The sequence below is a fragment of the Triticum aestivum genome, chromosome 1D, assembly GCF_018294505.1.
Source record: "Triticum aestivum cultivar Chinese Spring chromosome 1D, IWGSC CS RefSeq v2.1, whole genome shotgun sequence".
Taxonomy (NCBI): Eukaryota; Viridiplantae; Streptophyta; class Magnoliopsida; order Poales; family Poaceae; genus Triticum; species Triticum aestivum.
The window spans coordinates 356,995,136-357,020,866 of NC_057796.1; the positions used below are offsets into that span (position 1 = coordinate 356,995,136).

Here is a 25,731-nt window from a genome sequence, read left to right on the forward strand (position 1 = left end):
GTTGGTGATGATGATGGCTTCAATTTCCCTCTTCGGGAGAGAAGTTTTTCCGGCAGAATCGCTCCACCAAAGATCAAAAGTGCTCCTGCCCAAGTTCCGCATGTGCCTAGAGAAGGCGCCGCTTCGTTCTGAAAGTCATCTACTTATTTTTTTAGGACCAATGACCTTATATACCAGAAGATGGGCACCGGCATGAGCCACCAGAGCACACCCACCTGGGTGGCCCCCTTTGGTATTTCTTTCTTCCCACCGCACATCACACCCACCTGGGTGGCCCCCTTTGGTATTTCTTTCTTCCCACCGCACATCACACCCACCTGGGTGGCCCCCTTTGGTATTTCTTTCTTCCCACCGCACATGATACATGCCCGAAGGCCAACAAACATCTTAACCCGGGCTCATCTGCTCCCAGAGAACAGAAAAATCATAAAAACTTTTACACGCAGCATAATTACAGCAGAACAATTATTAGCCTCGATTTCTCTTGTATTAATTGCCTTTCGTGTTCTTGTTACAAACTTTTACACGCAGCAGAATTACAGCAGAACAAGTGCCCCATGCATTGTATATCCGCTGTGCACTCTACTAAACATACATAATGCTCTTATCATCTTTTGATCTCCCTTGAGATGTAAATGCCACTACTTTTAGATAATGGCGTTGGTAGGCTGAAGGTTGTTTGTTTGGGAGCAAATGCTTTAGTATCCCCGCTTCTGCTAATTTCAAGCCCACATATTCTACAGAGATCTTCCAGCTCCAACTCCTAAAGGAAGGCAATAAGTTTCAATGTGAGTTCATGGTAGGAGTACATCTTTAATGTTTTGCTAAATGTTCAGCTGCACGGCATAAAAAAAATTCAGCTACAGTAAGAAATTGGATATTCCAGCTTAATACCTCGATCATCAGGATATCTGACAGATGTGTCAAAGGATGGTGCTGAAGTTTGTAGCCGCTATGGTTGAGGTACATTAATGCTCTAGCACGGACCTTCAGCAGCAAACCAGGATAAATAGAAGTTGATATGTCACAACCAGGCATGTACCAATATGTCGGCTTGTGAACAAGGCAATATGCAGCACCCATTTCCGTTTTATACACAAGGAATATCATATATAAACAAATCGATAAACAAGGCAATATGGAGGTGGTGCACCCATGTACATTTGCTTTTCCTTAATTAGAAACATCTAATTGCAGAAACACACATCATGCTATAACATCAGCACATACAAACAATCATGCAAAAGTATGACCAAGTAAACCCGCACCATTTTTCTACAGATCCAGAATTTTAACATGGTGCACACTAATAAATCATCACTTATCAATCATGAGCTTTCAGGAAAGTTTGGGGGAGACTTGTGTGAGATTTCACATTAGGTGAGATCTATGAGATCGATTTTTCTTTTGAAAAAAAAAATACATGTCCAAACATTCTCAAATTTTTTGTAGACACACATCAATGTTTGATGTACAACCTTAAGAAGTTTGTAGCTCCTGATTCAACTTACATTAATAGAAATAAAAAAGACAAAATCGGATGTGAATAGTGTCAAAGTACTATTCACCCAAAGCTGCTACTATTCACATTCGAATTTGTCTTTTTTGAATCTCTAAAATGTACATTGAGTTTGCAGGTTATCTTCCGAACCACTGCGTTGATCCCTATGTGGTCGTTACTCACTCCGACGGAGGCCAGGGAGCGTTTGGTTACTGGATCTATCCAATGGGAGATGGTAGCACGGGATATTTTCAGCCGGTTTGGATGGCGGTCATGTAATAGGATAGGCAATTAGTTTTCCTATCTCTCTTTTGCCAGCCGGTTGTGGCTTTTATTTTTGTTCCTTAGCTCTTTGTGAGCAGCTTTTGTTTGAGACTTTAAGACTATTGTTGAACCTATTTGCTTGCTAATAAAGGTGGCCCTATGCATCACTCTGATGCAGAGGCCGGGGATGTCCCCCTTTTCTAAAAAAAATGTACATTGAGTTTTGAGCTGATTTTTTCCGAAGCTTTAAACATACCCCACATGGACGTTGTCAAATAATTTCAGATTTCTTTTGAAATGTCTAAATATGATTATTTTTCTAGGTTGATTTCACGATCTCATCTCATACAAGTCTCCCCCATGAAAGTTTGGGGAGAACCCCTGCATTATCTCCCAAGGCGGCTCCGGTGGGAACCTACTCATGCGGAGCACCCTACGGTCAGCCCCATGGACACTACACCAACTCTCCAAGCACCAAGTGGACCAATGACAAGAGCACGTGCAAGAGCTATCAAGAATGAGGTGAGTTCTCTCCTTAGTGATTTCCACTTCGATGCACTTGGGATGTGGCTACTACCTCAAGCAGAAACACTTTGCATGCTCAGGTACCAAGGAAACAGCCATGGAGAAGCTATGGACCAAGGGCAAGCATTGACGGAAGCGGAACGCGAAGAAGAAGAACAAGTTAGGGTAAATCCTGCACATGCCTGGATGTCCGGACTCCTGTCTGGATGATCCGGCTACACTAGCCGGAGGCACCTGAAGGCCGAGCCCGAAGCCGGATCATCTGGGAACCTGCCCGGACATCCAGACAACGTCCCGAACGTCCGGCCTCCCGTCTGAGGCAACAACCCTGCCGGATAATCCGGGTAACTACCCGGATCATCCAGGTACCTACCCGGATTGTCCGGCCTTGCCTGCGTGCAATTCGGCCCAAGTGGCCATGTATCCCTTTCTTACCCCTCTATCTCGTCCTAGACTATAAATAGACGGCCCCTACTCTCTAGTAGGGTTAGCAAAGCATATTATTAGATCTTGAGAGAGCTTTGCTCATCTATTACTCCTCTTGGAGATCAAGACCTCCTAGGAGAAGATACCCAAGTGGACATCAAGGCCTCGTCCCCTAGGGATTGGAGAAGACTACCTCTCAAGGCCTCAATCGCTCTAGGGATTGGGAAGAACTAGCCTTTGCTATTTCCTCTAGTTGACTTTGGATCCACCTACCCACCGCCATTGTCGCCCCCCTCCTTCCCTCGCCACCGCTGGGCGAAACCCGCTAGCGGCTGGCGGCAGCGGGACTAGCTTCTTCATGCGTGGGGTGCTCTGTAGCGCACATATCTCGCGGTGGAGGGCGGCGATTGTCCAACTTGGCAGGCTCTCGCAGCACGGCACGCGACCTTGGCAGCTTCCGGCACTTGCAACGGTGTGTTGTGCGCAACAGTTGGACGATGTGATGACGCTGCGCCCCTGCGGCATGGTCGTCCCTCTACGGCGACGAGGTGCTTGCCGCTGCTGGCTGCTACATGGAGCAGGCAGTGGTGCCGGGCTCGGCCAGTGATGGTGCGGGGCGCAAGCGTCTGGCCTAGATCTGGCTAGGCAGTGGCGGGGGACAGTTGGATCCGGCTGCGGTGTCTGAATTTTTACAAGCAAGCTGTGGCACCAACTATTCAAACCCCTCAAGATCAAGCTGCACTTAAGTACCAACTACCACCCCCAGTCTGATGGCCAAACTGAAAGAGTCAATCAATGTTTGGAGAGTTATTTAAGGTGCATGTGCTTCCAACAACCAAAGAAATGGCACAGCTGTCTTGCTCTAGCTGAGTGGTGGTACAATAATAGTTTTCACGCATCACTGCAAATGACACCATTCCAAGCCCTATATGGATTCCCTCCACCAACGATTGCAGAGTCGGCCCTCCCTGACTCCATATGTGCAGACAGTGACAATTTGCTCCAAAACAATGAACTAGCACTAGGAGTGATCGAGAACATGTTGAAAGCTCAAGCTACATTCTAAATTCTACGGTCCTGAGAAAGTTGGCAACACCTCTTACAAGCTCTTGCTCCCTGAAGGGTGTCAGCTTCATCACACCTTTCATGTCAGTCAGCTCAAGAAGCATATAGGACCTCATGTCATTCTAACTAAACATCTACCATTGGTTGATGAGAATGGACTTATCAAAATGGAGCCTGAAGCAGTTCTAGAGAGGAAATTAATTCAGTATTCCTGTGGTGCGTTGGCTGATCAAGTGGGTGAATATGCCAGTGGAGGCAGCTACCTAGGAGGATTCAGCTTTTATCCAGAAAGTATTCCCTCTTTTCAAGCTTGAGGACAAGCTCAGTCTCATTTGGGGGGTATTGTCAGGCTCTAGCTACTGAAGAAATGTGACACTTCCCCTGTTTCTGCATTTCGGATGTCTCTTCTGTCATTGATCTACCAACCAGTGGCTCTCTTCAGAAGATACCGGTTCGCCAACTGGTGTCACTCTCGACCGTCGATCCTGCATCGGGCATCTCCTGAAGCTTCCACGTTGCTGTTCAACGTCCGGCACGCTTTATCACCTGCTCTTGGTTGTAATGGCTATATAAATCCTCATCTTCCCCTCCATTCAGACTATGCTTACGTAAATTGGGTCATAAACTCTAGCCGCCAGAGGCGTGCTACAGTGACTTCCCCTTTCTCAATATAAATCCTAGCAATTGAGCCGATTTGCTCTGAATTCCACGTAAGATCCTGTTAAATTCAGTGAGTAGCAGGTCCAGTCCTGACACGCGCGTTTCTTGGTCACTTGAACCTATCTTGTAAATAGGTTGCAAAGCCTTATAGGCAAACGAATACAATTCAGGTGAGGAAATCTCCCACACCCCACCCCTGCGTGATTTTATTTTTTTTGAAACATGGTGCACATTCACGAAAAATTTACAAAATGCACAAGTACCTAAAACTTAAACTCAAACACTGCCTTGCATGTTGATATGCCTTTCCCAATGACACAACGACAAACTTAATGTATTGTTTTTTTCCTTGCTGAAAGGATGAAAACAGAAATGTAAATAGGCACCAAAAGCCACAGCAATGCAAATCTTAGTAAGTAAACATGCTTCTAAAAGTTAGAAATGAATGCTGCATAAATAAAACGGGCCCAGAAGTCAATACAGATGGGAAAGAATAAGGATTCCTCTGGACTTACCTCATTGAGGAAAGGTTCTACCAAACACAACTGAAGCTCGGTTGCTTCATCTGCTATCATGCAAAAGAAACGCTTGAAATTCCCAAGGTGGTAGCATCTACAGAAAGGAACAAAAGAGATATGCATCATTTCAGTTATTTACAAAAGGGACATGAAAGAAGTTAGTTGTGAATGTGAAATTGGCACTTGTTAGATGTCCACAATCATATAATGGAGATTGAAAAGGAAAAGAAAGCCATGAAGATACTGAACTGAGTTACACGAACAGATATGGGAGCATGCACAAAAAAGGTCATACACAATGAGACATAACATGTGTAAGTTACCTCAATATAGTTCTAGCAAATATCATTTCCTTTGATCGTACTATTGAAGCTGGTAATTGGCTGTACCAAAAAGAGAGTGAGTTTGCCTGGAGATAAATAGAAAATTAGGCTAGGGTAACAGAAAGCGTAACGATCATGCATAGGCGAATAACACAAATCAGATATCTAGCGGGCATAAGAACGAAAAATATACCATTTTAGGTATCTTGCAACCCATATGTAGAAGCACAAAGAAGGAATAATACTCAGCCTCTTTATTGCTTTGGGAATTGATTTTATGAATTGTATGATACATATCAAACAGAGAAAGAAGGCATTTCATCATTTGTTCCGTGTTCAGGTAACACAAGGAAGATGCATCAGAATCCTGGCAAGACCTCGCAAGTCTTTGATGGGACAGAATATGAAACTTTATCTGCAGAAGTGGGCAAGCATTAGATAAATGCTGTGAGCAGAATACTATCGTCTACAATTCAGGCAACTATATTCCTCCGGCTGGAAACAGAACTGATGCCAGGAAATATAGCTATGAAAGATAGTACCATCTAAAGTACAAAAAAAAAACACTTCATTGCTAAGGCAAATGAAGAAAATGCATGAGAACTAATCTAAGCATAGTTGGAGAATCCCTAAAAAAAAGCATAGTTGGAGAAGGAACATATATTTTTCAAAACAACTCTGGAAAATAAAGAGAATCTAAACAATCATTTGGCTGGATAATGTACTCTATCTGATTCCTTTGCATATGAAAGTCTTGGTAAACAAGGCTAACATTTTAGACGGAAGAAAAGATGGTTGCTCTGTAAGCACTGAACATCTAATTTAAGAAAGATCACACAAAGCAAAAACTAGTTCCACCTTACCACACCAAAATCAGCTTCTAGGAATAATAACCTAAACTAATCAAAATCTTGTGCCGAAGTACCATGAAAACTGGTAAAAGTAACAAGATAAAGATGTGAGGAAGGAATCGAGATTGGACTGTACCACATCCTCATATATGCCAATAGCTTGATCATTCACCAAATTCTGTATACTAAGATCTTGTCTCACAGACCTTGTTCTATCAAATATGAAATCATGAACGATCTCAAATGGGTACTCTGAAGAATTTAGTAAATGCCAAAGATAATCCATCGTTTCTCGTAAGACTGGAAGAGGGCGTATATCTGATGCCTGTATGCCGGTAGACGAGATAGTTCTGCAAAACTAGCAGGAAACCAAGGGTTAGAAGGGGATTAAAAATCACAGACTCCTGCTAGTTTTTTTTATTAATAACCTCTTTACATATAATCAACAAAGTCATCCAGAAAACAGAAAAAAGCAAGATAACCAGCCTTGAAATTTGGGGTTGTAACTTAAACTCAGCATTGAGTTCAGGGTTGTAATATGCACTTCCTCAACAATACTCCCTCCGTAAAGAACTAAACGCTCTTATATTTCTTCACAGAGGGAGTACAAGTCAACTGTGTTACAGGCACAATCTCAGGAAGATCGCAAATTCAGCCTGTGTGTATTCCAGCAGTGGTTGGACAAAAGGAATGCGGGTCAGGCGTGCGCAGAAATTTACACAACTAACATAGAGTCCACTGTTCACCTGCAGCCTATCATTGCCAACGCTGATTTTCAGTTAAGCAAAACTTCATGCCAGGCTAAGAGCATCTCTAGCAGACCCCTTAAAACCGCACGGCCCGTAAAATTCCGGCGACTATACGGGTTTGGCCCCTTTTTTGGGCCAGACCATAGCCTGCATAGTCGCCCCGGCCCGTAAATCTTTTACGGTGGCCCGGAAACCGCCCCCCTCACGCAGTATAACTAAGGGTTCGCGGCCGATATACAGGGCCGAAGCCTATCCCTGCGCCGCCGCAATCCCTCCTCTCCCCTCTCGATTTCTCGCCGCCTGCGACTCCAATCCGCCGCCCAACTCCACCATGTGGCGCGGGATGCGGTCCTCGGGCTGCGGCGCCGGCGGTGGTGACGACCCCGAGCGGAAGCAGTGCATCGCCGCCGACGCCGCAAGGAAACGGAGCGCCCGGAGGTACCTCAACCGAGGCCTTCAGCCGCCGCCGACGACCGCAGGCAGGCGCTGCTGTCCTCTAGCGCGCGCAGCTCCTCCGCCGGTGCGTCGAGCTCCCGTACGGCGCTCACGCCGGTGAAAAAAGAGCCGGAGGAGCTCACGCCGCTCCGCACGGTGAAGAGGGAGCCGGAGCTGGAGCCGGAGCGGAGGGGCGGTGGCGTCGTCGGGCCGGAGGATTTCCTCTCCCCGGCGGAGGCGGACGCCTTCAAGGCCGCCATCCTCGCGCGCAGTGCGCGGGAGGAGGAGGAGGCAGAGCTGCGCCGTCGACGGGACGCCGACCTCAACAAAGTCCTCCTCGAGCAGGGGCTCGCGAAGGCGCAGGAGTTCGAGGACAACTTGGCGGTATGGCGACGCGAAGCCAAGGCGCACGACGACATCTACATCGATCTCGGCTCCAGCGAGGATTGAGCTCCTCCGCCGCCGCAGCGTTGCCGCCGCACCCAGATGGCTCCGGTAAGCCAAATTTCGGCATTAGGGTTAGGGTGGCCGTTGCTCCTCCGATCTAGTTTGTAAAAAATCGACTATGTATGACTTCTGTATGATGATCAAGTAACTATGAACGCTAGTAGTTCTACTGGAGTAGTTCGATTTCTCGCGCGAAGTTTTGATTTCAAAATTTACAGGTTCATTTTGAAGTTTCTGTTCTGCCGCGGCTGTTTTCAGCCCGTATCCGAGGCATTGCTGCGAACTGTAAACGCACTTTTAAGGTCCGCGATATCAGGCTGAACCAACAGCATGTATAAATCAGGAATAACCTCCACGCGTATATGGATAATTGGAGATCATGGACGGCTCACCTTCTTGACGGCGAGGGAACGGGACGTGCGCATGGGGTCGCTGCACACACGCTCAAACACAGCCAGATCCCGGAGCCGCTCCCTCTGCGCTCTCTCCGTAGCTGCAACAGAAACATTAACAACAATGAGTTTTTTTTTGGGGAACAGTGGTCGGGTCCAGAAGGACCCGGAGCTTTCCTTAATTTCCAGCAGCTGCAGTACAAAGCTCAGACCAGGACTCAAAGGAAAATAAAACTACAGCATAGTCCCGAAACTTGCAAGGAGGACCCTATCCAGAGAATCAAGATTACAATTGGGTCCAAATGTCAGCTCCAGCACAGATCCAGTCCGGCCATCACCGGGGACAAGACCACTTGGGATCACTGGACCGCCACCACTCCATCTCCGGCCGAAGACGGAAGAGGAAGACTCCATACCGAAGCTGAATAGCTGCCTCCCTAATGGCATCAAGCCTGGAGGAAGAAACGAAGCCAGCACAGACGCCATGGCTTCACGGGGACGCCATTCGGCCAGAAAGGTCACCGGAGAGGCGGCAGAGACCGGCGGCAACAGTGCGCGCCGTAGCTCCACCCCACCGATGAGAATATGCACCAGCCCAATTGGGAGAATCTTGATCCCCACCTCGTCCTCTTTCCGTTCCCATCACCACGACAGCAACAAGAAAACAGGACTAGATCGAGCTTATTGAAGAAGCTGGAGTCAGATCCGCCTCCCGCAGCTTCTCTCCACCACGGAGAGCGGCCGGAAAGCGAAGTTGAACGGCGTCCGGCACCGCTCGTAAGCGCCGATGCAGTGCTTCTACTCGGCATCACGCCATATCCCACGGAGGGAAGTCTAGACCTGGCCCTACACTTAATCCTAGACCTACTGCACAGAGCGGGAACCTGGCATCCTTTCCCAGGCACGCTCGCGACGGCAGCACCGCCGGAGGAGGAGGGCAAAGGAGCCGGGCGGAGCTTTGCCTGCGCGACTCTCAAGGGAACCCGGTGGGGAGCTTCGGTTCTCCGAACAGGTCAACATCTCCGTGCAGGCTGAGAGGAATTGGACCAAGGATGTTACCCGGGCACATGTCGGGACAGGTGCCCACGACCGGCGGGGCGTCGCTGGGGATGACCGCGGCGGCAGAGGCGGTGGAGGGAGGAGGTTGTGTGGAGGGGCGGCCGCGGTCTTCACACCGGCCCCGCCATCCTCGGCCGCGGGCGTTGCCGCGCGCGTAGCTCCGGCCCCGATTGCCCGCCCCGTCGCGGCGGTCCATGCTCGGTTGAGGAGCTTCGCCCCGTGCCGCGACCTCGGGGGGGAGATTGGATAATATGCCCCTCTTTACTTGGGCAGTAGATAATTTGCCCCTCTTTACCTTCGGTTGGATGATTTGCCCTGCTTTTCTTTTCCCAGTAGATAATATGCCCTTTTTAATTACTGTAATCATTTCTCAGTTTTTATCCCAATTTTCACCATGCGAAATGACCCGACTGCCCTTGTGGCAAATTGCAATTATGTCCTAGTCTCCTTCCCTCTTTGCTTCCACTGAAGAGTCCATCTCCCCAGTTCATCCCCTTTCTCCCGTTCCTCTCTCTCCCCACTGTACATGTACTGAAGTGAGATCCTGGAGGAGGCCGACGAGGACACCTTGGACCCCATCTTGGCGGCGGCTACCGCTGCAGCTCGGCGGCAGGGGCCACCGTTAAACTCGGAGACGCGGGCTGGCTCCTGCAGGTCGGAGGCGCTGTAGCTCCTCTGCATCTCGGCGGCCCGGTAGCTCCGCTGCAGCTTGGAGCTGCGGAATAGGCGGATGGCGCCGTCGTTGCTCGTTTCGGCGAGGAAAATCCTCGTCGTTGCAGCTGCCACTACCTGCCGTAGGTGGCGTCTGGTCCGCCTGCGCCGGCACTCCGTGAAGCTGGTGACTTTCCTCGGCAAGGGAGGCTCCAGCAAAACCACATCGGCAGCCGTTGTCGCTCAGGTAAAAAATCCATCGGTGCTTGATGCATCTGTACAAATTTTTGTGTGAGCTTGTTGCTACTACGCTACTAATAGCAAGCCTGAACGACATTGTTGGTAGTAATTAGCAGCTGGGCATGCTCCAATTGTCGGGCTGGGTACGCTGAAGTGCATTTTCTAATTAAACCACCGGTTAGGCATCTACATATGATGCTATGCATCCTTACATATGCACTTCGGTAGAACTTGGCAGCATATAAAAACTTCATAGATAAAAAATACTGACAACAAGTATCCACTTAGTACATGGAATTCGATGTCATAAAAAGGACTGCTCGGTTCAAATGGCGTAACAGTTTAATCTGAGTTTACATCAAGCAAATTACATCTTCTTCCTCCTTGGGGTCATTTTTTTCTTGCATGCCGTAGAGCTTGAAGGGATGTGAGAAGTAGGCGATGGTACAGAAACATTCGTTGTTCCAGATGGTTGTGATGCATCGCCTTCGGCTATGGCCATAGCAAGTCTCCTGCATGTTTACACATCAGTTACAAAAGCAGGATTTCTTTTGCATGAATCAAGTGTGCATATGGAAAATATAAACAGTTACCTCCTTGTAATAGGTCCAGGGCTGTTATGAAGGCTGGGAGGCACTGTGATTGTTGTTGTGCGTGTGGGTGTCGCAACAACAGCTGGAGCGAGCTCGTGAGCAAACACGTCGCTAGAAAGTTCAATCACACATGACATTAGAAATGGTATACTAATACTAATTTCATACTAATGTAGTACTAATGTAGATGATATATAGTAGTAGTAGTAGTACTAGTACATGGGTTACCTCTCATTAGCTTCCTTCTTTTCACAAGTTGCTTTTCTGTGCCCCAAGATTCCACATTGTTTGCACCTGTTTTTCGTGCCAAATCTCTTCTTTTCTTTTTCCTTCTGTTTGTCACCACCTTCTTGCTCATTTCGTTTGCCATCATCATCTTTTTTCTTCCGTTTGCCACCACCACCACCGTCTTCAAGGCAACTTTTGATCCTCTGCTTCCTCCTTCTCCCAACATAGCTTTTTAAATCTGGTGGTATCATCTCAAAATCTAGAGTAACCTGAGGCCATTGAGACTTGTCTGTGATTGGTTCAATCTCTCCAGCATAGGCAGCCCGGAACCTACTCACAGAGTAGTAGTCATGCACATATGGTTGAAAGTTCACATCTGCTCTCTCTATAAGAAATGCAAGTGCATGCTCACAGGGCTTTCCAGTGTGCTGCCATTCTAGGCAAGTGCACTCATAGGTACCTATTTTGACAACGTGCCTAAGATTCTTCTTGCTGGTGTCCTTGACCTCACAACTTTCTCCGGTTGATCTTCCAACAACCAAATGGTCAAGTTGTCTAGTTCTATTATTTATTTGTTGAATGATGGCAGGCACCGTCTCTCCCCGGAGCATTTCCCCAATCCTTCTCCTCCTCTCAACAAGTATCATAATTTTCTCTCTTATTTTGTCTGCTAGCTCATCCATGGGCAGATCCTTTGTTCCTTTGATCCAGCTATTGAAGCACTCAGCTAGATTATTGTGAATGTAATCACATTTTATTTCTGTATTGAAGTCGCATCTCATCCACTTCAAATTATGATAAGTACACAAGTAAGTACTCACTGTAGGTTCAGCTTCGAAAATCTTGCCCATATGGTAGTTAAATGTTTCTAGACGGTAAGCCTTGGCTGCTGGCCACATGCGACCAAAAACATCTCCATGAAACTTCTTTTTGAAGTTTGCCATTAGATGCCTAAAGCATTCCCTTTGCTCAGCTTGAGGAAAAACAATTTTAACTGCATTCTCTAACCCTTTGCATGCATCAGTACAAATAGCTAGAGTTTGAAGATGTCCTATTGCCTTATGTAGTTGTTGCATAAACCAAACCCAATTCTCCTCAGTCTCCGTACCAAAGAAACCAAATGCTAAAGGAAACATCCAGTTTTGTCCGTCTAGTGCTGTACATGCCGCCAATTGACCATTCCACTTTCCAGTCAAATGTGTGGAGTCTATACTGAGATATGGTCTACAACCAGCCAAAAAGCCATCAATGCTTGGCTTAAGTGCCATAAAAAATCTCCGGAAATACACTCCACCTTTTTCCCTCTTGACATCAACCTCAACAATGCTACCCGGAGATCTCTTATCAATCTCAGCTTTGAAGTTGAATAAATTCTGAAAGCTTTTTCCCCAGGTTCCATATAACATATTTGCGGCCCTTTCTTTTCCCTTTTGAACAGTATCATACCCAATAGTACATTTGTACTCTGCTTGTAGCTTTTTTAGGAGCTCCATGCCACCAATGTTTGGTTCACTTTGAAGATACCCAATTGCCTTTTCTGCCACCCATGCTTGGTCTGCCATGCTTGTAATCACTTTAGCGGTTGATGAACACTTATGAGGCTTTACTATCTTGTTAACCTGCACAATAGCAACCATTAGGTGCAAGTAATTTTTAAAAATTGTTTCAACATAAAAAATGATTAGTGTTAGATAAGTTTGTACCCTGACTGTTTTGCCATCTTCTATCGTTCTAGCAATTATACGCCAAGGACATCCATTTCCTTTACAATGACCCACATATCTAGTACTGTCACTATCCTTGGTCTTGATGTCAAACTTACCTCTAATAGCAAATGTTCTCATAAGCATCCTAAACTCTTTCATCGAACGAAACAAAGAACCTTCCTCTATCACAGGATGTTCCTTATCATACCAAAAGTGATCATCTTCAGGCATATGGTCAGGCACTGGAAGAGCCGCATCAGCAAGTAAGTCATCATTAATATCAGCTATACATGCATCAACATTTGCAATCGAGGCTTTGATGGCCGCTTCAGATACACATTTTCGTTGCACAGGCTGATCGTCGATTCCAAGCACCGAGCACATATTTTCTTCTGTTATAGGAACATCAATTTCCTCATCATTCATTGGTGCTATCTCAATCTGAGACCAATCAATGCCTCCTTCTGTTGTTGATACGTATGTATCATTGCTAGCAACCATCGTTCGCCTACTTGGAGAAGAAATAAGCATTTTAACATAAGGACATCATACAATTACTTACAAAATATTACATCAAAAAATAAAAACTATGCTAGATCTAAAGTATTTTTTCAGGCTTCATCTGAGTTTACTGTACTTTCTATGCAGGTTCATCAACGCCATATGGGAGGGAGGGTCTGAGGCGGAAGGGAGGACCAAATGCTTACCAATCTGGAGCATCTTGTGGCGATCCATGGATACAGGAGTTGCCTCGTCCGGCACTCTGTGGAATCACCTCGCCGGCTGCTGGTGTGAACCCTCGCTGCCCAGGGGTCGCCAGAGTTGATGGCTTGGTGGCCGGCTGTCCAGGGGCCGCCGGAGTTGACGGCTTGGTGGCCGGCTGTCCAGGGGCCGCCGGAGTTGACGGCTTGGTGGCCGGCGGTGCATCCGCCTGTCCGCTGGGCACGGACATGAGATGATGCAACATAATAGAATCAATCTACGATTTCTTGATCAGTTGGTTCTGTTGTGTATACCAACGTAAAGAGGGAAGGAGACTAGGACATAATTGCAATTTGCCACAAGGGCAGTCGGGTCATTTCGCATGGTGAAAATTGGGATAAAAACTGAGAAATGATTACAGTAATTAAAAAGGGCATATTATCTACTGGAAAAAGAAAAGCAGGGCAAATCATCCAACCGAAAGTAAAGAGGGGCAAATTATCTACTGCCCAAGTAAAGAGGGGCATATTATCCAATCTCCCGACCTCGGGGATAGTTCGGTAATTTGTCACCGATGGAAAGGCGACGCGGGCGGAGTGTAGCGTGTGGTTGCGATGGGAGACGAGAGTACCGTGTAGATGTAAAAATAAGGGCAGTGATAGGCGCCGGTTGACCGGCCCAAAATTCGGCCGGTCGACGCGCAGCCATGGATTCCCGCGCGCATAGCCGTTCGATCCTTCATTCTCATCTGTCGGCGTCCTGTAAACGAGGATGCCCAGACTTGTCTGCCTTTGGCCCACGGCGTGGCTCCACCAACGGCCCGGTACGGCCCAGCTTCGGCAGCAACAACTCAAGACCCTCGCGAGGGGCCAAGCCTCGCGAGGTGGACGACACCAAGACCTTCCTGGGAAGGCCTCGCTAGGCCGGCTCCCGAGAAGCGGAGATATCTATGCAGGGGGCACCTCACGAGGTTCACATGACGTGAGCCGTGACGACCAAGGCCAGGCGGGCGCCAGCGGGCGCAGTGCACCAGTTCCCTCTTTGGTGCTAAAGAGGCAAGCGCAGGCGAGGAGTCCTGAGGCATCAGGCAAAGGTTTCCATATCGGTGCAACAAGATCAAGACCAGCAGGACGGCAGGACGGAGGTCACCACGGAGCCCACAACAGCGTCACCACCAGAGCCTTTGGCAGGCGAAGACTACTTTTGTCAGGATAGCTTGTACTAGTTGTCTCCCTTCAAAATTGGCCGTTATGGGATCCCTTCTCATCTACATTTGGGAAGAGGACCAGGGCCTCTATAAATAGGACTAGCCACCACCATAGGAGGGGGACGCATCTTGGATTAGATCCACTCCATTCTCACATCCACCAGCTCATCGAGCTCAAGAAAACCTCTCGTCCTGAGTCTGCTCATCCACTGTACTAGTTCATCCTCAACCCTCAAGGCAATCCACCACCACACTGGAGTAGGGTATTACACCACGCGGTGGCCCGAACCAGTATAAACCTCTGTGTCTCGTGTTCTTTGGGTTCATCGAGCTAGGCCGTGGAATCGTTGGGTAGGCAGGCTGGGGAGAAAGAGTCCTTCATGCGCACCCCAGAGTTCGAACCTCTCAATGGTCTGCGGAGCCTAGAATCCGACATTTGGCGCGCCAGGTAGGGGTGCGCCGAAGCTTTTCCTCCGTCGATCCACGCTCCACCGCTCCACCAGTTCCATGGTTGATGCTCGTCGAGCCCGCGCTGAGCCGGGCCGCTCTCAACGCTCGCGTCGCCCAGACGGCCCCCGTCGGTGGGCTTCCCCGTCGCTCTCCATCACCTGCTGCCAACGACGCCACCGGCCCGGCGGGGAACGAGCAGCAGGCTTCGTCGCTGCACCCCTCCGTGCGACGGGACGGACGCACCGCCACCCCATTGTTGACTCCGGCCGGTTCATCATCCCACGCTCGTCGCGGGCCCGCGGACGCGCAGGCTGCGCTGCTCATGGCGCGCGAGCTCTGCGCTACCGCCCAGTCGATGACCTCTACGAGGACTAGCTGGACCGCATCGCCGAGCTCGTCAACGCCGTTGGGGGCTCTCCTGCCCCATCCCTCTCGCTGCCTCGTCCGCCTCCCGCTGCGGGCGACGTGGCCCACAGAGCGCCTCCACCACCTCCGCGTCAAGGCGTCGCCCTCGCATCAAGACGCGCGGCCCCGCGGCGCGACCCACCACGCAGGGCGCCCACGCGTGAAGAAGGAAGCTGTTAGGAGGTCCCTCGGCCACAAGAAGACGCTCCTGCACTCCCAGCACCACCACGTCAAGACCGTGCGCCGCCTGCGGAGGCGGCGCGGGGGTACCAAGACCAGGCTCTGCCTCCACGACAGGCTCCAGTGACTACAGCAGGTTGTCGTGCCTTCACTCCCGAGCTGCGCAGCGTCGTCTGGCCCGGGAAGTTTAAGCCCGACCTGCCTCCACGCTACTACGGCACCCCCGACCCTGCTGAGTTCCTGCAGCTCTACGAGCTGAGCATCGAGGTAGCCAACGGCGACGAGAAAGTCATGGCGAACTGGTTTCCCATGGCCCTCAAAGATGGCGCGCGCTCGTGGCTCCTAAACTTGCCCGCGGTATCGATCTCCTCCCGGGGCGAGATGCGCGAGCGTTTCGTCGCCAACTTCTAGGGCACTCGCGACCGCCCGCCGGCCGCGGGTGACCTGCGGCGCATCAAGCAGCAGCCGGGGGAAACCCTGTAGAAGTACATCCAGCTCTTCAACAGCGTTTGCCTCAAGATCCCCAAGGTAACGGACGAGGCCATCATCTCAGCGTTCTCTGATGGCGTCCGCGACGTCAAGATGAAGGAGGAGCTCGCCATCCACGAGGACCTATGCACGGCTCTGGAAATGTTCAACATGGCAACCAAGTGCGCGAGAGCTGAGGAGGGGCGCCTCTCCCTCCTCGAGCCTCCAGTTGCCGACCCAGAAGACAAGAAGGCCAAGACCAAGGATGTGAAGCGCAGGGCTGCGGCCGTGCTCGCTGCCGAGCCAGAGATGAAGCGCGGCTGCAACCACCCGGAGTCGTCCAAGGGCAGCCGTCCGTTCTACGCCTTCCACAATGTACACAGCCACAACACCAATGACTGTTAGGAGCTCAGGGCCATCCGTGATGGGCGCTTCGGTCGATGCCCCGAGCGCAATGACAGGGGCTACGGCCGAGGAGGAGGACGAAGTGAAGGACGCTGGGACGACCGGCCCCCGCCAGGAGTGTCGCGACCAGCCTCGTGAGGGTAGCTGGCAGGACCAGCCTCGTGAGGGCGCCTGGAGGGATCAGCCTCATGAGGACCGTCCTCAAGGCAAGGCTGGCCTCCCTCCGCTGCCACCACCACCAAGAAGGAACGACGGTCATCATATTAGGACGAGAGGGCTGGGGGCTTCCAGGAGCCGCGCGCCATCGCCTGCATCTTGGGTGGCGCTCAAGCCCCAGCCTTCCAGCGCATCTTCAAGCAGTTCGCGCGTGAGGTAAACGCAGCTCTCCCCAGGCTCGAGGCCACGCGCCCGCTCCGGTGGTCCAAGTGCACCATCACCTTCAGCTCGTCAGACCAGCTCAAGTGCGCGGCAACTGCCGGCGCCCTCCCTATGCACTGCTCGCCCATCATCAGCAATGTCCTTGTCACCAAGACCCTCAATGATGGCGGCGCAAGACTCAACGTTCTATCCATCGATACGTTCGACCGCCTCCAAGTGCCATATGATCAGCTGCAGCCGACCAAGCCCTTCTCAGGAGTGACCGACGGCTCCACCACCCCGATAGGGCAGATCCGCCTCCCTGTCACCTTCGGCAAGCGCGACAACTACCGCACTGAGCTCATTGACTTCGACGTCGCCCACATTCGCCTTCTGTACAACACCATCCTCGGGTACCCAGCCCTGGCCAAGTTCATGGCAGTGACTCATCATGGTTACAACGTCCTCAAGATGCCAGGGAGCTATGGCGTCATCACGATCGCCTGCGAAGAGAAGGATGCAGTGTGCTCTCTTGAGCGCGCCTACCAGGCTGCGGCGGTTGAGGACCCAGACAACGAAGGCGCCATCTACCCTCCTGAGGCCGTCCCCAAGAAGAAAAAGCAGCTGCTCCACCAAGGGCCTCAGGAGAGCGGCGTCTCCAGCGGCACCACCTCAGGACCTGCGCCCGCAGATGGGGCGCCTCCCTCCCTCGCATAGGAAGGCGCGCCCGGCGCCCTCCTCAGGCTGGGCTCGGGGGCTCTCTTCTGTAGGGCCTCAGACCTAGCCAACGTCACGAGGGAGGCGCTCGGGCACCACATGGAGGCATGCTTCACCGCACGCTTCCCTCATCAGGGCACAAGGCACAAGGTGCCTGGTGCTCAGGAGTTCATCATCAAGACCACCAAGGAGCTTCAAGAGGCAAGAGCCATGCGCGGCGACCGCCGCCCACCACCTGGCGCAGACGACGAGCTGCGCGTCTGCGTCGACATTCCATGGCTCAACAGGGCTGCATCTCAGGAGCGCTTCTGGCCATCGCGCGTCGGCCGATGTGAAGGCCCACCACATAGCTACGTTCGCATGCCTTTCGGCTTGCCGAACGTGGCTGCCACCTTCCAGCGCCACCTGCGGAGCATCCTGGCGGCCCAGGAAGCCAGGCACCAGGCGGTCCTGGCGGAGAGGGCGATGGTCCTTCACGAGCCTCCCTAAGCCTCCTAAGGCTCGGGACTCTGGTGGCTCGTGAGGAGCAACTTCTTCGGCACGCGTCTTCAGCTACTCCAACACCTCGTCAACAACGGTGTCAGGTGACGTTTTCTGGTTTATTCAGCTGGGGCCGCCCCTCGGGCTGCATCATCCCCAGGTCGCACGGGCCTGTTGAAAGTGCAATCATACCCTTAATCTTATTTTGATGTTGATGACAACATGCACATTTGGGACTAATCATGTTTATCAAGTATATCTCAGGATTATGTCTCAAGGGCCGTGTGTAGATCATGACTACGGAAAAAAATCACTCAAGAACGGAGATACAAGACAAAATCTTTGGCCCCCTTTTTCAGAATGTTCTTGAGTATAGGGATCCCGCACTATTAAGAGGGGATCGTTGGATTTTGTGAAAGACTTGCTCAAAACCCACAAAATATCCTCACACATCATCTCTGTTTCATCTCTAATTCCTCCTCTACCTTGTGCACAAAAAACTGGTATGATTCTAAGCTAGTAGGTTCAGCTATCACCGGACGTCCGAAAGTCTACGGACGTCCGACCTCTCACAGCCGACCGGGCATCCGGCTCTCCCCAGTTGTCTGGTGCATCTTCACAGAATACAAAATAGTGGAAATCCGGTCTCACCGGACGACCGGTCACCGGACGACAGTTCTTCTCCGGATGTCCGGTACTGCCCCAACAGAATACTTATTAGCAGTTTTCCGACGTCACCGGACGATCGGCGCCTTCCGGACGTCCGCTGGCTGTGTGCCTCATGCTTCCTCTGTGGCCTGGTAGGATTCCCAGTTACCAGACGACCGGCGGCCCGGCCGGACGTCCGGTCCGATCTGAGCCACCGGACATCCGGTACTCACCGGACGTCCGACAACTCCTGTGCACTAAGTGGCTCAACGGTCAGTTTTTACACTACTACTATATATAGCCTCCTCCCTCTCACGGGATAAGACTGACCATTCACTTTGAGCTTTCTAAGAACACATCTCACTCCCTCTCTTGATTCCCTACACCAAATCCTAGATCCCCAAGGGATTTGGGAACATTTGAGAGAAGTTCTTCAATCAAGTGATAGATCCACTCCTTCCCCTTCTTCTCACCAAAGGAATTCGTGATTTGAGCAAGTTCTTGAGCATTTCCCAACGTTCTTGTTACTCTTGGAGGTTGGAGACTCCTAAGTGGTAGGAGTCTTTCGGAGAGGAATCGACCATTGTGATTACCCCCGAAAAAGTTTGTGAGGGTTTGGAGACCACCCCAAGGTCTACCACTAGTGGTTGAGAAACGCCTCCATGGTGTTGTGTCAAAGGGAGAATAGGGTGAGCCTTCGTGGCGTTGGTGTGCCTTCGTGGTAACATCCACCTCTCTAACGGTGGCATAGCTTCCCTCCAAGGAAGTGAACATCGGCATACATCCTCGTCTCCCGGAGTTGCGGTTATTCCTAACCCTAACTCTCTACTTGTGGTTACTTGTCTATTAGCCTTACTTATATCATATTGTGCTTGCTTACTCACATACTTGTGTTACTAGTTTATCTTGCTTAGCACTTAACATCTTAGTTGCAATTGTTAGGCTCACTTTCATATTCTGCATTATTGCCTAAAATTGCTAAGTAATAAGTAAAATTTGTAATTGTACCTATTCACCCCCCTCTAGGTCCATCTCGATCCTTTCAATTGGTATCAGAGCCTTGTGCTCTATTCTTGTGGCTTAACCGCCCTAGAGCGAGATGAACCCCGATGGGACTCCCGTTGTTGCAGATCCGAAGAATACGGGCGCGGCTTCCATGGAAGCCAAGTCCTTCACTTCAGAGGATCTGGAATGAGCTCTTGCTAAGCAAAAGTAGGAGCATGATGCCTCTCTTGAGGCCTTGGTCCAAATGAGGATAGCCACACTAACCACGATGCTCGCACCACTTTCTGGTGGCGCGGCCTCGAGGCCAGCTGTGCCTACTCCTTCACTTGGCCAACAACCTCCTAGCAATGAACACTCTAGTGTTCCTTGGCTTTATGCAAGACCTCAAATAGGGAAACCTAAGTATAACCCTCAAGGCAAACCTCCTTTACTTGATGACACTACCGATTTTGCTTTGTGGAGAGTTGCTATATATGCAGGATCATCTTCGATATGGAAATGATGAGATGTTGGAGATCTTGGAGTATGGCTACTAAGTTGTTGACCTGAAGAATCTTACTCCAAGAGAGGTATATGACAAGAATCTCAACGACACAGCAACCATGTGCATAAGAAGAGGTATGACTGACAAGCAAAGGAGACCATACATACATATCACAAGTGCCAAGGAATTATGGGATAGCATTGTGAGGACCAAGACCGGTACCTCCACTCTCCGGCTTGCTCAATATGAAATTGCCAAGGGTCAATTGCAAAACTTTTGTATGGAGAAAGGTGAATCTCCCAAGCAACTACTTGATCGTCTCATGACTCTCACCGCCGACATTGAGTCATGTGAATGTGACAAGACTCAAGATGGATTCAACTTGACTAAGCGATTTCTCGTGGATAAGTTGCTTCATGCTCTTGCTCCATATCATCACCAAATGGTGTGGGACATAAGACAACACCATGGATTCAAGGAAATGACTCCAGATGACATCATATCCACCTTCCAACTATTTGAAGAGTCAAAGGCAAATGCCACAAAACATCTTGCCATGCATGGTACCTCAACATCAAAGATCAATCTTGCATTGAAGGCCAAGCATGTATGTGAAGAAGAGCAAAGTGAAGAAGAAGAAGATGATGATGAGGATGGTGGTGAGATTGACTCAGATGAGAGCCCGTCATATGAAGACATTGCTCTCTTTGTCAAGAAGTTTAGCGCAAGAAAATTCAAGGGAAGATTCCAGAAGAAGAAAGTGAGGACATGCTACAACTGTGAAGAAACCAACCACTTCTCCAACGAGTGCCCTTATGAGAAGAGAGAAGATAAACCAAGGTTTCCCAAGACCTTTCCCAAGAAGAAGTTGCCAAATCCTTTGAACTCCAAGCTCAAGAAGAGAGATGGGAAAGCAATGGTTGCTCATGAAGAATCTGATCCGGATGATGTTAGTGGTGTTGTCGGAGTTTCTCAAGATTCTCAAAACACCTTGAGGCTAGTCAACAAGAGTGGTGATGTTGTCACCTACAACTATATGAAAGACTATAAGGGCAACGCTCACAAGTGCCTAATGGCAAAGGACGTGGTAGAAGATGGAGAGGACCAAAGCTCTCCTGGCAAGGTCAAGGTAACCCCACGATCAAACCCTCATCTTTTCACTCCTTCTACTCCTAGTGATGAGTATCTTGATGTGGAGGATAGTTATGAGGATGATGATATAGATGACCTATGCTTGCTAAACTAAATAAGTTCATGTGCTCCCTCAAAGGAAAGAAGCTCACTATGTTTCGTATTCTTATGGAGATGGTGAGTAAGCACACCATCACCATTAAGGAACTCGAAACCCTCGTCATCAAGGAAAAGGAAAAATATGAAATCCTTGAGCGGAAAGTCCAATATGAGGAAGCAGGAAATGATGAACTATGCTTGAAAATTGGTGCAAACATTGATGTTCATACTAAAGATCTTGCCTCCTTGAAAAAGGCTAATGACTCTTGCGAAGAGTTGATGAATGATAAAAGTAAACTTGTGAAGTCTCATGCTTCTCTCTCTAAGGATTGTGAGCCCCTATCCGTGTCCCTCAAGACTAAGGAAGAAGAGCTCACCCTTATTACAAAGAGTTTTGAGACGCTCAAGCTTACTTATCTTGAAACTCTAGCCAAGGCTTACTCTTCTCCTATTATCAATGTTGATGCTTGTACTACTAACTCTAGTAGTGATCTAGCATCTATTCTTGAGGAGAATCGCTTTCTCAAGGCTCAAATCGAGAAAGGTCTCATGACATGTGCTCAAGGACAAAAGAACCTTAATGAGGTATTGAGCCAACACAATGAGGTGTTTGCCAAAGAGGGGCTCGGGTTTGACCCAAGCACAAGCAAGAAGAAGACGTCTTCTCAAAAGTGCACCACCCCTCTAAAAGAAACATTTGTACGAGAAGGGCACAAGGAGAAAGGTAAGGTTGTTAGTGGGAAGGCCACAAGGGGCATGCCCACTCTCAACAAGCCAAAAGAGTTCATGCCTCCATCCTATGTACTTCGTAAGACCAAGGATGGAGAAGTTTATGCAAAATTTGTTGGTCCTCGAAATGCATTCCGATTCTATGCTATTTGGGTCCCTAAGACCCTTGTTACTAACTTGAGAGGTCCCATTGCAAAATGGGTGCCTCTAACCAAGTCATAATTGTGTGTAGGTTGCTTTCTCTGGTGGAGTAAAATGGGTGATCGATAGTGGATGTACCAATCATATGACCGGAGATAGCAAATTGCTCTACGATTTCATGGAAGCTATTCAACCATTTATGAGCATTATGTTTGGTGGAGGATCAAAATGACAGGTACTTGGGTTGGGCAAGGTGGCTATCACAAATGACATGTCTCTTGCAAATGTCATGCTTGTCCAATCCCTTAAATACCATTTGCTTTTTGTTCGCCAATTGGCTTCTGTTGGTTATGATACACTCTTTGGACTAACGGATGTGAAAGTCTTTAAGAGAGATACTCTCGAAGTGGCCTTTGTTGGAGAGTTGGATGGCAACCTTTACACGGTTGATTTCTCGAAAGAGAGCACATTCCATGCAACTTGTCTAATGGCCAAGGCCGACAAGGGTGGCTATGGCATCGCCGGCTAGCCCATGTCGGCATGAGAAAACTTCAAGATCTCTTAAAGGGTAATCACATCCTTGGACTAACCAATGTCTCTTTTGAGAAAGATCGTGTGTGTAGTGCATGCATAGCCGGGAAGCAACAACAATCAAAGCACCCTCCCAAGAATATCGTGTCTACTTCAAGACCTTTGGAGCTCCTTCATGTGGATCCCTTTGGGCCTCCTTCATGGGATAGTCTTGGTGGGAAAAAGTATGGGCTTGTCATTGTGGATGATTACTCCAGATATACATGGGTCTTCTTCCTCAAGTCCAAGGATGAGACGAAGATCACCTTCATTGATTTTGCCAAGCAAGAACAACGCAAGTTTGACAAAGAAATCTTGGAAATAAGAAGTGATAATGGCTCTGAGTTCAAGAACTACACCTTGGAAGAATTTCTTAGTGATGAAGGGATTGAGCATCAATATTCTGCTCCATACACTCCTCAACAAAATGGTGTAGCCAAAAGGAAGAACCGCACACTTGTGGAGATGGCAAGGTCCATGTTTTTGGGCCGAGGCTATCAACACCGCATGCCATGCATCAAACCGGCTCTTCCTCCGCATCATATTGGAAAAGACTCCATATGAGCTCCTAACTAGGAACAAGCCGAATGTCAAGTACTTTCGTGTATTTGGGTGCAAATGTTTCATCCTCAACAAAAGAGAACGGTTAGGAAAATTTCAATCCAAAACCATTGAGGGCATATTTGTTGGCTATGGATCAAACTCTCACGCCTATAGAGTCTACAACAAATCCAATGGATGTGTTGTAGAAACTTGTGACGTGGTGTTTGATGAATTTAATGGCTCCCATGGGGAGCAAGTTGATCTAAGTAATGTAGGTGAAGAAGATTCCTCTCAAGATATTTTGACCATGGGTGTTGGTGCACTTCTTCCAATGGAACAAGAACCTCATGATGATGAAGAAGAAGATGGAAGCTTCACACATCATCAAACTACTTCAACACCTACACCACTGATGTCTACTACGCAACCTTCTTCTTGTAGACGTTGTTGGGCCTCCAAGTGCAGAGGTTTGTAGGACAGTAGCAAATTTCCCTCAAGTGGATGACCTAAGGTTTATCAATCCATGGGAGGTGTAGGATGAAGATGGTCTCTCTCAAACAACCCTGCAACCAAATAACAAAGAGTCTCTTGTGTCCCCAACACACCCAATACAATGGTAAATTGTATAGGTACACTAGTTCGGTGAAGAGATGGTGATACAAGTGCAATATGGATGATAGATATAGGTTTTTGTAATATGAAAATATAAAAACAGCAAGGTAACTAATGATAAAAGTGAGCACAAATGGTATTGCAATGCGTTGAAACAAGGCCTAGGGTTCATACTTTCACTAGTGCAAGTTCTCTCAACAATAACAACATAATTGGATCATATAACTATCCCTCAACATGCAACAAAGAGTCACTCCAAAGTCACTAATAGCGGAGAACAAACGAATAGATTATTGTAGGGTACGAAACCACCTCAAAGTTATCCTTTCGGGTCGATCTATTCAAGAGCCCGTAGTAAAATAACACGAAGCTATTCTTTCTGTTCAATCTATCATAGAGTTCGTACTAGAATAACACCTTAAGACACAAATCAACCAAAACCCTAATGTCACCTAGATACTCCAATGTCACCTCAAGTATCCGTGGGTATGATTATACGATATGCATCACAAAATCTCATATTCATCTATTCAACCAACACAAAGTACTTCAAAGAGTGCCCCAAAGTTTCTACCGGAGAGTCAAGACGAAAACGTGTGCCAACCCCTATGCATAGGTTCATGGGCAGAACCCGCAAGTAGATCACCAAAACATACATCAAGTGAATCACGTGGTATCCCATTGTCACCACAGATAAGCACGACAAGACATACATCAAGTGTTCTCAAATCCTTAAAGACTCAATCTGATAAGATAACTTCAAAGGGAAAACTCAATCCATTACAAGAGAGTAGAAGGGGAGAAACATCATAAGATCCAACTATAATAGCAAAGCTCGCGATACATCAAGATCGTGCCGAATCAAGAACACGGGAGAGAGAGATCAAACACATAGCTACTGGTACATACCCTCAGCCTCGAGGGTGAACTACTCCCTCCTCGTCATGGAGAGCGCCGGGATGATGAAGATGGCCACCGGTGAGGGTTCCCCCCTCCGGCAGGGTGCCAGAACAGGGTCCCGATTGGTTTTTGGTGGCTACAGAGGCTTGCGGCAGCGGAACTCCCGATCTAGTCTGTTTTCTGGAGGTTTCAGTATTTATAGGATTTTTTGGCGTAGGTCTCACGTCAGGGGGATCTCCGGGTTGTCCACGAGGCAGGGGCCCACACCCAGGGGGGTGGGCGCGCCCCCACCCTCGTGGGCAGCCCGGGACTCTCCTGGCCCAACTCTTTTGCTCCGGGGTCTTCTTTTGGTCCATAAAAAATCGTCAAAAATTGGCACGCCCATTGGACTCCGTTTGGTATTCCTTTCTGTAAAACTCAAAAACAAGTAAAAAACAGAAACTGGCACTGGGCTCTAGGTTAATAGGTTAGTCCCAAAAATCATATAAAATAGCATATAAATGCATATAAAACATCCTAGATGGATAATATAATAGCATGAATACTTCATAAATTATAGATACGTTGGAGACGTATCAGCATCCCCAAGCTTAATTCCTGCTCGTCCTCGATTAGGTAAATGATAAAAGAAATAATTTATGAAGTGTGAATGCTAGCAAGTGCATAAGTTTGATCAATGATAGTTCCAATCACTTTTTCTAGCATCATTATATATCATAATAGTAGTTCATATCATAAAGCTTTTCATGATCAAGTAACAAGGTATTCACATGTTAAAGCATAGACCATAAACTTTCTTGAAAACTAACAAACTATGTTCTCAGTCATCAAACAATTGCAATTCATCTTATTTTCAGGAAGGGTC

The 25,731-nt window shown here is 48.6% G+C and overlaps 1 protein-coding gene across 1 annotated transcript; it reads right to left on the bottom strand.

Annotated features, from left to right (window-relative positions):
- Nucleotides 1–451: 451 nt before the first annotated feature.
- On the bottom strand, nucleotides 452–9,498 carry LOC123182040 (SAC3 family protein C). The gene is made up of 8 exons (XM_044594494.1): nucleotides 9,216–9,498; nucleotides 8,157–8,257; nucleotides 6,270–6,491; nucleotides 5,476–5,697; nucleotides 5,283–5,368; nucleotides 4,957–5,053; nucleotides 895–987; nucleotides 452–763 (listed from the first exon to the last, which is right to left on the bottom strand). Exons 1-8 carry the CDS (start codon nucleotides 9,409–9,411, stop codon nucleotides 608–610), a joined length of 1,173 nt encoding a protein of 390 aa, XP_044450429.1. The 5' UTR covers nucleotides 9,412–9,498; the 3' UTR covers nucleotides 452–607.
- Nucleotides 9,499–25,731: the final 16,233 nt, after the last annotated feature.

What these genes read in the sequence shown, in the direction of transcription:
- LOC123182040 (XM_044594494.1), bottom strand. Translation starts at nt 9,411, where the DNA reads ATGGACCGCCGCGACGGGGCGGGCAATCGGGGCCGGAGCTACGCGCGC. An exon ending in GTTCCCTCGCCGTCAAGAAG is followed by an intron (nt 6,492 to 8,156) that starts GTGAGCCGTCCA and finishes GTTTCCTGCTAG; the next exon opens with TTTTGCAGAACTATCTCGTC. An exon ending in GTTGCAAGATACCTAAAATG is followed by an intron (nt 5,369 to 5,475) that starts GTATATTTTTCG and finishes ATTTATCTCCAG; the next exon opens with GCAAACTCACTCTCTTTTTG.